At 39.4% G+C, this 13648-nt stretch overlaps 1 protein-coding gene across 7 annotated transcripts in view; it reads right to left on the bottom strand.

Annotated features, from left to right (window-relative positions):
* PIGG (phosphatidylinositol glycan anchor biosynthesis class G (EMM blood group)) overlaps positions 1-13648 on the bottom strand; it is a 75062-nt gene that overhangs the window by 47599 nt on the left and 13815 nt on the right. For 5 of the 7 annotated variants that reach the window (XR_014687346.1, XM_084504765.1, XM_084504766.1 and 2 more), the window contains 3 exons: positions 12916-13133; positions 9922-10203; positions 275-732 (listed from right to left, as the gene is read on the bottom strand). Coding sequence is in view for 6 of the 7 variants with exons in the window: in XM_084504765.1 (XP_084360891.1) it covers positions 275-732; positions 9922-10203; positions 12916-13133 (958 nt within the window). In the remaining variant the exon portion in view is untranslated. Of the gene's footprint in view, positions 1-274; positions 733-9921; positions 10204-12915; positions 13134-13648 lie in introns of those variants that run through there. The other 2 variants (XM_084504769.1, XM_084504770.1) reach the window with 2 other exon arrangements.

Raw genomic sequence — 13648 nt, 5'->3', positions numbered from 1 at the left:
TGCCTGTGATAAACCTAACGTGTATAATTGACATTAATTAGATAAGTCATGGTGCAGGGCTAAGATTATAATCTATTGATAGTACACAAGGAATTACACTCACATGAAGCAGCTCTGAAAAATTCCTTATGTTGTTTCACTGTTTATGCCATTTGCATGCTTACAGCGCTTTCTGTTGTACAGATTGTATAGAAATGTATACATATTTCACAAAGCAAAACATACATTAATTTATAAATAAGACAGTAAGTATGATAATAAATCAGATACCCACCTTGTCAGCCAGTGCCCAAAGTCTGGCCGATGAGCCCATTGGACTCCTGTCTGATTCAAGGATCGAAGTAGTCGACAGCAAATAAGAATGATCCATGGACTCGCTAAGCTTATCCATTTATCTGATCCCTTAATGAATTCAGCTGAAGATGCAACCTTGTCCAGTTTTGAATTACCTGATGCTGGTACATCTATATTCTTGCAATCAGAGGCTTCCCCGATACCGTCAAAATTTTGTTTCAAACTGATGCCATGCTGAGGGTCACATTCTTTCAGAAGAAAATGGTTTCTACAAAGTTCCTGACACAGTGCCAAACAGAGAGTATTGATAAGAAAATACCAGGTTTGATGTTCCTCTTCTATAAAACTGCTTGCCCCCAAACTCAAAACATGGCCAATTGTTCCAGCCAGCATCAGCACATCTACTTCTGACCAGCTGGAACTGGACACAACTGGATTCTGCAAACAAGAACACAGAACAGTGGTGAAAGTTGTACAAAAACTTCACTTGTTTAAGCATTCAAAGTGTGCTTACGGCAATTTCCTCTCAGGAAACAAAATAAACAGCAAGACAAGTTATTTCCACCTTGACAAATCCTGCGAATTTCTGAAAGGTTCATTTTATGGTAGCCTATTTAGTTAGCATTGCAGTATAATCATACTGTTTAGAATGACATTCTGTTTAAGGTAAGAAACTTCATGCATAATCTCAGTTGAACAGATTCAAATCCCCTACCACCCTGTGACAAAAGGTCTGAAACAAGCTCTCTCCTTGCTGCATATTTGTAGAAGTAAAAAAAAAAAAAAAAAAAAAAAAAAAGAAATCTTTCAGAAATCAAACTTGCAATACAAATAATAGGTACTTTTCTAATAGGTTAAATCTGTACTGTCCACAACCCGGTACAGTGACAGCCTTCGTTACTCAAATTAACAGAAGTTAATTGCAGACATTCTGCTGTGCCTCTCATCCTTGCTTAGCCTGAAGTGCATCTGTCAGCACAAAATCCGTTATGAATCTTATCCACCTATTATTTACTCCACATGCTGAGTCTACCTAAAGCCACAAAATTCGTTGTCTGATGCCTCCATTAGTTCGATTTCTCACTCACAGCAGCTACTCGAAGTGCTCCATTGTCATGGCACAGCTAAAAAGAGAGTGTGAGGGTATGGGGAAGGTGGGATCATCTGGTTCATTGGTTATCGGGTCAAGGAGCTTTTCTCCTCATGGGGAAGGGGAAGTAACAGGGAAAGCCATAAAGAAAACACACAGAGAGAGGCCCCTGATTAGTAAGCACTAAAGGAGACAGTAAAGAGGACCAAAACTCCTCAGACATTAATTGGTGGGCCATTAAGAAACCACAGCCATACATCCGAAGAGCATCGGCCTGGACTTTGTAACAGATAAGGGGAAATGACAGCATCGGTATTACCAGTGTGAGGGGGCCTGTGGAGCTATGCAGACTGATTAAGGAACACTTCAGGGAAGCGAGAGAGCTGGGGGAGAGGGGCTGCAGAGGAGCAGGCTGGCAGGATGGGGAAGGTGAGAGGAGGAAAGATAAAGGGCGCCAGCCACACACCGGCAGGCGCCAGCCACCACACTGATCCCACTGACAGCCCTGCACCTCATCGCTGCGGCCTACCCTCGCTTGTCAGAGCCCCTGTTCCCTGTCCTTCTGTGCCACTTCACTCCCTGTCCCACATCTGGGGGCTGCAAGGTCTCACGGCAAGCAAGGCCTGCGGCCATAAAGCTGGAGGGCCTCATGTCAGGAGCAAGAGGGTCTGGAGAGCATACGGCTGTATGAGAGGGAGGCCAGAGGGACAGTGACTGGAGGGACCTCCGTGTGTGTATCTTTGCTGAATTTAATCCACTGCGTCATGAGTGTCTACGTTTAATTTGCCACAAAATTCCAAGCCCAACTAGGCGTGAGTAAGAGGAAAGCCATAGTAAGATTCAAAGTCTCAGCTGGGAAAGTACTCACCTTCCTGAACTGTTTCAATAGCTTATGTTAGAAGAATACAGAAACTCACTAATCTGGGAGCAAGGAACACAACAGTGGATATAAACATACTGATAACCCTGAACATCCAGACGCAATTCTGAAGCCTCAGTTGCTCTTAAGACTGACTGAGGGCAGCACATGTATTTGTGTTCAATATTCACGTACATACAACATGAAGGGGACAATAGCTACACCTGACCCAAGAGGCTTGTTAACATTACCGTGATTTTGCTTTGAGGAAAACAACTTTTGCAGAATTGAGACTGAATAAGACGTACGAGGTTGAATGCAGAAGGTATAATTAAAGTTATCACCTATTCATATCACCTTCATTTATTGTGCTGTTGAAGAAATACACTAAAGTCACTGCACTTAAGAAACAAAACTAAACAGACAAACAACAAAAAGAGGCTACAATCACTATAATGAAGAAAAAAAAAAAAAACACTACAAATTTATCACAGGAATAGTCATTATCTCAAAAACAGCACAAGCTCACAATCTAAACTGATTAACATTTGAAATTTCTTTGGTGCCCTATAAGATTACTCCTTTTTGTTCAGTCCTCTGCTTTGCAAATCAGAAACCATAAACCACATTTTGGAACAAAAAGACCAGGTAGAACTGTAGTCAGTGCAGAGATGAAAGACCATGAAATTCACAAAGACTAAGACATGAAGAGTAAGTAAATCACTGAACTATGGAAAGCTTAAACTCCAATGCTGACCTTACAGGTTTTGGCTGACACTAAATGGTGACAGAGCGCATAAGCATCATCTGCTTGCAGAGTACAAAGGAATGTGAGATTCTCAACAAATGAGAATACAATACAATTTCTTGTATGTCTTCAAATGTCTTCAATACAATTCGTCTCCTTTATGAGACATAAAATCTACATAAGGATTGCTCTCTTGTATGAGTTGGCTGTCAGCACCGACAGGAAAATAAGTTCATTGGGCTGAACAGTAGGTTCATTAACAGAAAAAATGATGTGTAATCAACAGGGAACATGCAACAACCTCCTAAAAATGGTGGCATTAGTGTGAAACATCCCTGTGTTAGAAGTTCATATTTCATGCCTGCTTGTCTGACTAACAATTCCGGTGAAGATAACAAAATTTACTCCTCCATTCACTTCACAGGGTTAAGTCCAATGGCATTTATCGATAAGCCACATTTCAGACCAGAGTTATTCACTCGAGCAAATCTATGCAAGATGAAAAATTATGTAGCAAATTATAATCTCCTGAGCCTTCATGGTCTAAGAAATACTGAAAATAGCTTCATCAAGGTTTTCTAAATTTACTGGTAATCCCTCATATGAGCTGTGCCATATTAGGAATGTTATCATTACAGTTTTTTTATGCAGCCTGACCTTAGATTACTTGGATTGTTCTTAGTTTTTAGACCTGTTTTACAGGCACAAAACTGTTGATCCTACTCTATTCACCGCTCTGACTTCCTAGCTGCTGAACACCCTCCAGACCTCAAGAACCCAGTAGGCACTCCAGGTACTAGAAACCTGGTAGGACTTGCACCACTGTCTTGACACACAAATTTAGCACAGTATCTTTGGTTTATGAAATTTCTATATGCCAGACTTATATTTAAACCTCCAATTTGCCATGCCAGGGTAGCTTTAGTATTTGATATACAAGCAGTAGTAATTAGATAATACAGAAACAGATCTGCTTGCCAGATCTCTGACATCTTTTACTTGTTTGCACAGCTTGGTTGGCCTGTTCTCCCACGTGGTTGGCCTGTTCTCCCACGTGCCTGGTGACAGGACGAGGGGGAATGGGCTTAAGTTGAGCCAGGGGAGTTTTAGGTTAGATGTTAGGAAGAACTTCTTTACTGAAAGGGTTGTTAGACATTGGAACAGGCTGCCCAGGGAAGTGGTGGAGTCACCATCCCTGGAAGTCTTCAAAAGACGTTTAGATGTAGAGCTTAGGGATATGGTTTAGTGGGGACTGCTAGCGTTAGGTCAGAGGTTGGACTCGATGATCTTGAGGTCTCTTCCAACCTAGAAATTCTGTGATTCTGTGATTCTGTGAATAAACAAACAATAGAATCTATGTACATTTTCTTCACTTTGAGATAAAACATCCTGCACCTTATCTTCCAAGCCCAATTCCAGTTATGGGCCTTCTGTCCAGCTGAGAGTGAAGCTCTTTTTCACCAAAATTAATCATCCATATTTAATGCCAAAGGAATTATAGAATCAACCTGGTCCAGTGTGAGATGTCCCTGCCCATGGCAGGAGGGTTGGAGTTAGATGGTCTTTAGGGTCTTTTCCAACCCAAACCATTCCTTGATTCTATGATTTTAACTACAATTTACACTACAATTGTGCACAATGAAGCTTCTCAAAAACTGTATTTGAAAATATTTGGCTTACAGCTTCTATTATCAAAAAAACTATTGATTCTGATTTCTCTCAGAAAAAAAAATGCAACTAGTAGTAGTAGTAAATACTGTACTTAAGAACTGGTATGCAATTAGAGCAAAGCTATGAACCAGAAGTTAACATTTTTGAGTATCTTCTGGAAATCATAAAGGGCTGCAGAACTATTTAAAACCTGAAGAGCCATTAAAAGAAGGGACTGGTGCTGCTAGAAACATAGTAATCAGAACCTATAAATAACAGTCAGGAAGCAGATGCTAACACTGCCTGCACTGGTCTTCAGAAAATTCATGAACTTGGTAATCAGCTTCTATATACAGTCACAGTAGAAGAAAAAAATAAAAAAAAAAAAAAAAAACAGCATTACAAATGAGAAGCACTTGAAAGAAATCTTTAGATGTGAACGGAAACAATTTAAAGAAAAAAAAAAAAAGCTCTGAAGTCATTAAAAGGAGAGCTTATCTTAATTACTTTTAAAATACCTGCATTTTATCATATAGCATAAGCTTAGAGAAGGCTTTTAGATTTTTTTACTGGCAAAAGCCTGATTCAGGATTCTTCTCCTGACATTAGAAAAGCAGGATTTCGGAGCTCTTTCAGATGTGGAGCACATATGCAGACTATGGAGAAGCACTGGTCATGGGCACTTGGATTTAGACATATTTTAGTGTAATAGCTCTCCTAATTTTAACAGCAGGCACTTTAAGATCAACAGAGTATATACAATCAACTTCTCCCCCGAAGTCTAAGTGTTCTGCTGGAAAAGGGTATAGAAACAGGGACACAACGGTGTGCATATTTTACTGCTTGTGCTTCAATTACCAGTAAATAATCTTTCACGCCCACAATGCAGGCAACACCAAACTGTTCTCTGCTCCCTTTCACATTTCCCAGGCTCTATCTTCACATAAGCAGCTACCTGCAAGAAGCCACAACATCCTTCTGCAACAGTCCTTAGACTGGTAAAAATGTAAATCCAGTCCAGGTCACTGCTTTTACACACGTCAGGAATGGAGGCACTACCTAAACATGCAGCATATTTCAGGCTTGCTCTGGAACTTGAACAGGAACAGCAAAGCTTATTTGACTACAGGATGAGATATGGATCCACCAACCCAGTCTTTTATGGAGTAGGATGAAGATGGTTTGGTGAAAATGGATTCCTACAGGTCTGGATACAAAGTCCTGTCTGCTTTGTAAGACACACTTCAGCTTTCCACATCTTCAAATATGCCTCAGGTACAGGAATAGAGACACAGCACTAGAATCAAGAATCCAGTACTCTTCACTTGTACCAACCCCAACTTTTGGAGGGGGTGGTGAGTGAAGGTCTTGGAAACACTGTTGAAAACGTCCTCATTCATGCATTACCAACTTGAAGCAGCTGATCTGATCATCTGCTGGTATGCCCTGACCTCCTAGCTGGGTGAAGCTCCAGAACATATTTCTGATTCATGATGCACCAATTTCATACATTCTCCCTTCTTTCCAGTCCAAGCAGGAAATACTTGAATTGATAACTGTCCCATTACAGCCAAATGGAGATATTTTCTGCATTGTCGTGTCCAAGAGACACGATCTGTTCACTTCCATAAAATGACAGAGGTGTTACTGCCTGTGTAAATATTTTTTTTCCCCACTTCTTACATTCCAGATGGGTCTCAATTGCTGGTACCAAAGAGGAAAAAACAACACGTTGCTGCTGAAACATCTTTCTTCAAGCAACACGGAACTGGGCTTATAGTGCTACATCAAATGGGGAGAAAGCTCTAACTGCTGTGGTCTCTTGTAAGCAGAACGTGGGGTGCTGCAGACAAATATACAAATATATAAAACTGGGTACGATCATAGAATTATTAGGGTTGGAAAAGCCCTCCAAGATGTCCCAACCATCCCCCTACCACCAGTGTCACCCACTAAACCATGTCCCTAAGCACCACGTCCAACCTGTCCTTGAACACCCCTGGAGACAGTGATGCCACCACCTCCCTGGGCAACCTGTCCCAGTGCCTGACTGCTCTTTCTGAGCAGAAATGGCTCCTCATTGCCAACCTGAACCTCCCCTGGCACAACTTGGGGCCATTCCCTCTAGTTCTATATAGGATGTCATTTCTAATCAGTCTATTTTTGCTCAACTTGTTCTCAAAGGCAAACGTGCAGGAAAAGCCGGGGTAGGCAAGGAAAAAAAATGAGATTGAAGAGAGAGAGAAAGACTTCTCACACGTCCTCTCAACTGCATTTCCTAGGCATAGCTGACCAGGTGGAATCATCAGAAACGGCCAACAGTTCATGGTTGTGGAAGTTCCTCAGAATGACTGATTCTAAAAGTGGAACAGCACAGATTATGTGTGTGCTGCTTTTAATGTCTTCCTTGATCGAATTATCTGTGTCCATCAGGGAGGCAGCAATTAAGTCATATCATAAGGAAAGCCATTTCACCCAACTCAAGTTTTGAACACTAGGAGACATTTTGCAATTGCTGCTGTGATCACTGTTAGAGTAGATGTATTAGCAATACATAAGCCACCTGCAGGAAGTTGTTTACACCAGCAGCTGCCTCTCACCAGCAAGGATGTAAATGTGCCAAGAACAGGTGGGAATGAAACCCTTGGACTCAGGCCAAACAAAAAAGGCAGACCCATACCTGTAAAATAATATATGGTAACAGCCTGTTCTTAATTTAACAAACAAACAAACAAAAAACAAGCAACAATTAATGCTGGGGGAGCAAAAAAGGCTGAAGCTCTAACTTTTGCTCCTGATTTACTGAAGCACAGCCACAACTTGGGGAGACCCAAAAAATCTGGACCAAAGCCCACTCAAAGGAGGACTCAATGAGCTCCCTGAAGCTTCCTGGGCAAGAGCAGGTACCAAAAGGCCAACATACGTGGAAGATCTGCACTATATTCACATACTCTTTCTTTGATCAACTCAGTGTGTTGCTAGTTCTGGCACCCGAATTTGGGAGCATGAAGCTGGAGGGCTCTCTCTGGTGTCGGGTCTGCAGTTCATGAGTGCTTGACCCTTAAGGTCAGCTTCATCTCACAAGCAATGAATAAATAAATAATTACAACAAAATGAATCAAAATGACAGAATGACAAAGGGACAGGAGCTGCCCTGCTATTAAAGAGTTAAAAGGCTTTCCCTGAGGAAATACTGAACAAAAACTTTGAAACACATCTTAAGCAGTGGCTGGTTTATAACAACTTTGCATGGTACTTCCAGCCCACACGCTGTAATGTTGAGTATGAAGGAAGGGTACACTGAGTGTGAAGGAAGGAATATGCACAAAAATCAGAAAAGACAGAAGGTCTCCAGGCATCTGTGCTGAAGGCACAGGCAGAGAGCAAGCCTCCATGTAGCTTATCACTTTAAAGTCAGGAACATGATGCTTTGCATCACCTCCTGTTCTACAGAGGCTTCAAGCTCTGATCTTAGACATGCAAGGAAAGTATCTACTCATTTTCTCGACTGACCTCATGGATAGGTGTAATAGTCAGAAGTGCAGTACTTATGTTTGAAGGCTAGTCTTTTATCTTTAATGAGACTAAAGATAAGTGCCCATTAATGCCCATTACTCCTACAGTGGTGGGTGTCACAAAGGATTAACTCATCTCTTGGCATGTAAGGAAGATTTCAGGTCAAAAACAAACCGAGTTGCTCTGAGACTATCATTCCAGAGGGCAAAGATAAAAGCCACTGTCATCATTCTCAACCCAAGTGAAGTAGAATTGTCTGTAAATTTGATGTAGGTCTAGATGGTCACCACTTACTGTTGTTAAAATTAGAAAAAAAGTATTAAGATGAAAAATGAGCTTGTTTCCCACAGTTGCTTGGTTTTTTGTTCTTTACTGTGTGATTATTTTTTTTTTACTGTTTATTTACTCTTTGCTTTAATATATTTTGTACTATATTCCTTTGTTTACTGTATTCCTTTGTTGCTATTTACTTGCATAGCAAGTAAATCTTAAGATTCTACTCAAAACACTGCATCACTAATTATGATTTCAAGGCCATATTCTTTTACTTTCTACAAAGAGGAATTTCTACCTCGTTTACACTGAAACAAATAAAGGCTGTAAGTAGTGCAACTCAGAAAAGGCTGAAGTGAACTGAGTCCACTGAGAGACCAACGCATCCCTAAGTACTAACTAGCTTTAACAAACTGTACAATTCAGCAGATCTGTCCTTTCACGTTGATTAATTTTTCTTTCTTCTTTCATTTGCCCTTAAAAATAATCCACAATAGCACCATTAGGTTTTGTAACAAAACATTACGTCTAGTTTGACACAAAAATTTTCAGTACCAAAAGCAAACTGTGATCTACACTTAGAAAGCCTGTTCTGCTAGCAGTTATGCTTGAGATGAAACTTCTTTCCCTGATATCATTAAGCAAAAGTGATAGCTGACTTTTTACTCTGCTTTAGCCTAAGTGATCAACATACACGTGTAAATCTTATGTTACCAATAAATATAAGTATGAAACAACAAGATCTATTCAAACTCCTTTTTGAATCATTTTTAATACACTAGAATGAACTGCACCAAGGAAAATTGAATTGGGGTTAGCAGCCTTTGGGAGAAAATGGTATTACTTTTAGCACAAGGCTTCTCTCAGAAAAACAGTATTTCCAGGAAGGAATGACACAAATTGAGAAACTACAGAAACAAAATGATAAAGTATAACTGGTATAGCTTTAATAATAAACATTAGCAGCCTTACTCAAAATAATTTAAATATTATTAAGCTCAGGAATTCCAGTATATAGTTCCACTGACTCAAATGTTAACCTCTGCTCAGTAGTGACTTTTCTCAATTCTATTGAGCAGAGCAGTTATTACATAGCTCTGCAAGGCAAAAAGTCTGCTTTTTAGCTTGAAAAAGTGTTATTGCAAAAATATCATACATCTTGCATTAATTGCAGCTGTGAAACATCACTGTGTAACAGCATAAAATTAGTACACGGAACTGTTTCTGACCTCATAAATTCAACTGTAAAATAATGTACACTAATTAGAACATTTCTTAAAGTAATTTGAAAATAAGCACTCCTATGATTTTCTTTACAGGAATCTGTTACTGTGTCACAATGAACAAACCGCATTTCAACACTAAATTATACTAATTACATTACAAATTACAGTTCCTTTAAGGACACACACAAAACCTCCACAAAACTTTATTAGAAAGCATGCCATGAAGAGCAAAACATTTTGAACCATAACTAATGCACAGTCTCACCTTCACTGGAAGTCTGGAATTCTCAAGGATCTTTCCAATGGCAGATAAAATACCACACATGAGTGCAGAAATCAGCATCATCACTCCAAGTGCTGTTAACCAGGACATGCTGCAGAAATAGCATAAATTTTCTGCTGATGTGCACACAATGACATGAACCGCACACAGCACCAGACACATCAAGTAAAAGAGCAGAGAGAAGACTGAAGGGGAGAGGGGCACTTCAAATTCTGCCCGGCTGCTCAGAGCTTTTGGAACGCTGAGCAAAAGCAGAAGCAGAACCTAGGGAAAAAAAATAAAACAGAGAATTAACACATAAAGAATCAGCATTAGCTAAAGCATGCAGTAAGAATTCACACAAAAATCATACCAGTGTCATCCATGTCACTCTGTTATGATCTAGTATGATCGCTTGATCTAAAAAGCACTGTGCAACAATATACTGGATGGTTTGACTTGCCTAAGTTATCACCATATAAAGGGGAGAAACAAAGATTGTATTTTCATTTATTGATTTAAGGGCTCGGATGCATGATTTATGGGGGTTTAATATATTACCACGTGCCTCCTGACCTGCTTTGACTGACCACCTGCCTGATCTTGATTCACTGTAAGAGTTTTAATAACTCTCTACAAAATTGTTTTAACTCTCAATACTGAAATAGCTCCTAAACAAACAAATTTGACTCATTTATAACTCATAAATAAAAAGTTAAATGCGCATTCTACCAAAGGCCATTTATCTTACAAGTTATAGATTTCTTGCTGAGTTAAATAGTTTCCTAAGCCAGGGAGAGTTCTCATGCTATCACGGAAGTATATGCTGTTTTTCAAGCTTACAAATTCTGGTATTTATTTTTGTCCCTCTCCTTGTCCTAATTTGATTTACCAGCTTCACTTCTGCTTTGCTATAATCTGCACACAGACGAGGCAGAATGTCAGATTTCCTCTCAGGTAACTGTAGCAGTGGAATTAATTTGAGTAATTTCTGCTACCCATGAACAAGTAAAGAAAAATTCAGCCACATGCTAAGACATTTTGCAAGAGACACAAATGGACTAAACAGAGCTCAGTATGCTTGTTGTAGGGCATGATTAAAACAAATTTTTAGAAAGCAGTTATATCAGAGCACTGCCAACCTATAATCTTTCACTTGTGAAGACCGGTATCTAAAACTTACCCATCCATACAGCAAGATATAGTAAAATAGATCAAACTAATTGCAATGCATTGCAGCAGTCCATTCTTATTCATATTGTACCTTTCACAACTCACTTGGTTATGAAAGCATGAGGTTTCACATTACCATACTGGCTCATTTTTACTGTTTAACACAGGACTTAGAACAAAGCATTCATGATACTAAAATGCTCAAATCGTAGTTACCTATAAATCTAAATTTAACTCACTGAGCAAATACAGTTATTAGTTCATGTTCCAGAGGTATTCTCCTCACAGAATGAACAGCATTTATAGAATCACGTAGCTTGTAGTCACCTGTGAGATTCCCTGCCTTTCTTTCTATGGTTGTGGGTGGAAAATACATGTAAAACTAAACAATTTTAGAAAGCAAAGCAGTTTCTTGAGTGTTGCACTGGTAAAAAAAAAATGCAGACATTTTGTACTGTCTTCTAGTGACACTAGTGCAAGCTCTTGTTAACCACACTTTCATAGCTAATTAGTAGCTGCATATTTCTATCGATAAAGGCCCATTGACTAAAACACCTGAGGTCTGTTTTGTTGAAAAAGTAAGTACCAGCAACTGCATTCCCAAAAAAAAAAAAAAAAAAAAAGAATTCCAGTGCTTTGGGTACAAACCGTCAGGAGTTTGAATCCTTAGGTTCCCAAAGAAAAGGAACAAGAAAAGACTATAAGCACTTCAGTTTTAACGTGGGCACTGTCCATCTCCAGATTTGCTATCTGTAGATTGGCAGCAGAACCTACCATCTCGCCTCCTACAGGGACTGCGGAACTGACTCCTGAGAAGTGGTCAGCAGAATGATAAAGCACACCAAGCAGTCCATCAGAAAGCCATTTCCAGTGTGTTCCGTACACAGAGCACAAGGCATACAAGATGAGGCCTTGCATGCAGCCCACAAGGCCTGAGGAGACTCAAGCTGCTCATCTGATCCATTCCAGACACTGAACAGAACCACAGGTACAGCTATTACATAGCCTTGTAGGTAGACAGCACTGCTCACAGGCTAGGACTAAATCAAGACAGCAGTGGGCATTTCCATCCTAGGGAACAATGCTTATTCTCACAAAAGTTGAGAGTGATGTTACCTAAAAGGTAGGTGCACGTTTCTATATACAAAGTTCAGTGTGCAGGCATGGTATCCCCTCAGCATTCTTCCCAAAGCATTACCACTAAGGTATCTGATATTTCCAACACTTGAGATTTCCCCAAAATATCAATCGCAAATAACCACTTAAAATTCCAGACGTGGGATATCTTATCTTTATTCCTACGTGTGATATGGAATGGTGACCCAGCACCTTTCAGCAAGTACCTATTTTGGGGCTCTACGCCTATCAGTACAAAGAATAATTCTTGGAATGGTAAAAAAAAAAAAAAAAAAAAAAAAAAAAAACAGCCACACAGGGTCTTCTTATTCTAAATAGCTGTAATTGTTAGATAAAGAGGAAAAAACAGGAATTTACTTGCAGATGCTTTCTGGTTTTGCTTTAATGCAGAAAGTCTCCTTAAAAAGTAGGAAGATAACTGATACGGGAGTAATTTAGGTTGTTGTAGCACATCTACATATTTACTGCACCTATTTACACCAAAACATAACCACCTTATATCAAAAGCTCTGTTGAATAATTTTAAACGCTAAGTTATTCTTTAAAAAGAATATTATGCTCATTCTTCAAATACAGTCAGCAAACCGCAGAAGAGTTAACTCTGAAGAGTATACACTAAGTAGTCAAAAAATAGGAACCTTCATGTCTTGCACTTAGCTTCTTTCCCCGGAAGATGTATTTTCATACCTCCATAACAATAACAGTCCCCACCATCATCGAATACAAGTCATATTGTGCCACTTGTTTGCTTAGGGAAGCACTCAAAGTCTTCAGGGCCTCCAAATATTGCTTCAGGACCTTTTTGCCAAGATTCATGAGTATTTCTGAATTATTCCCCTCTAAGTACAGTTTGATCCAGTTACCATGGGACTTCTCTGCTATCTTAAATTGCTCATATCCAGGATCTAATGGGAAAAAAAGAAAAAAAGAAAAAAAAAAAAAAAACACAGGTAAGAGGATCCATGAATAAAGGAGGATAATAGGAAACCTAATCATACTTTTGTATATTCTTGTATGATCTGAAGAAAACTTGCTACAGGAGTTTAAACTTCTTTCATGCACAGAAAGTTACATTATCTTCCTGCAGCAAGGCCATAATGAGACAGTTACTCAGAATAAAACCAATTAATCCCTAATCAGATGGAATGTCAAGGCCTCTAAATGTGACAAATGTATTAAAATAGCCATTTACTTTTAAAAAAGGTTTCCAGAACAAACATATCCAATTGCTTTAGATCCTGAAAAAGGCATGTTTCCCACTGGAGCCACTCATTATCCAGACTGTATTGCACAGGCCAAGTGAGAAATCATCAAACTGCTGACCTCTGGAGAAAATATCAAAGGACATACACACAACATATTAGGAGCCCTGATTTTGCTACAAAGATAATGAGAATCAGGTGGTAACACCAACAGAAAC

The sequence above is a fragment of the Aythya ferina genome (assembly GCF_964211825.1).
Source record: "Aythya ferina genome assembly, chromosome: Z".
NCBI lineage: Eukaryota > Metazoa > Chordata > Aves > Anseriformes > Anatidae > Aythya > Aythya ferina.
This window is presented reverse-complemented; position numbering and strand designations above follow the sequence as displayed.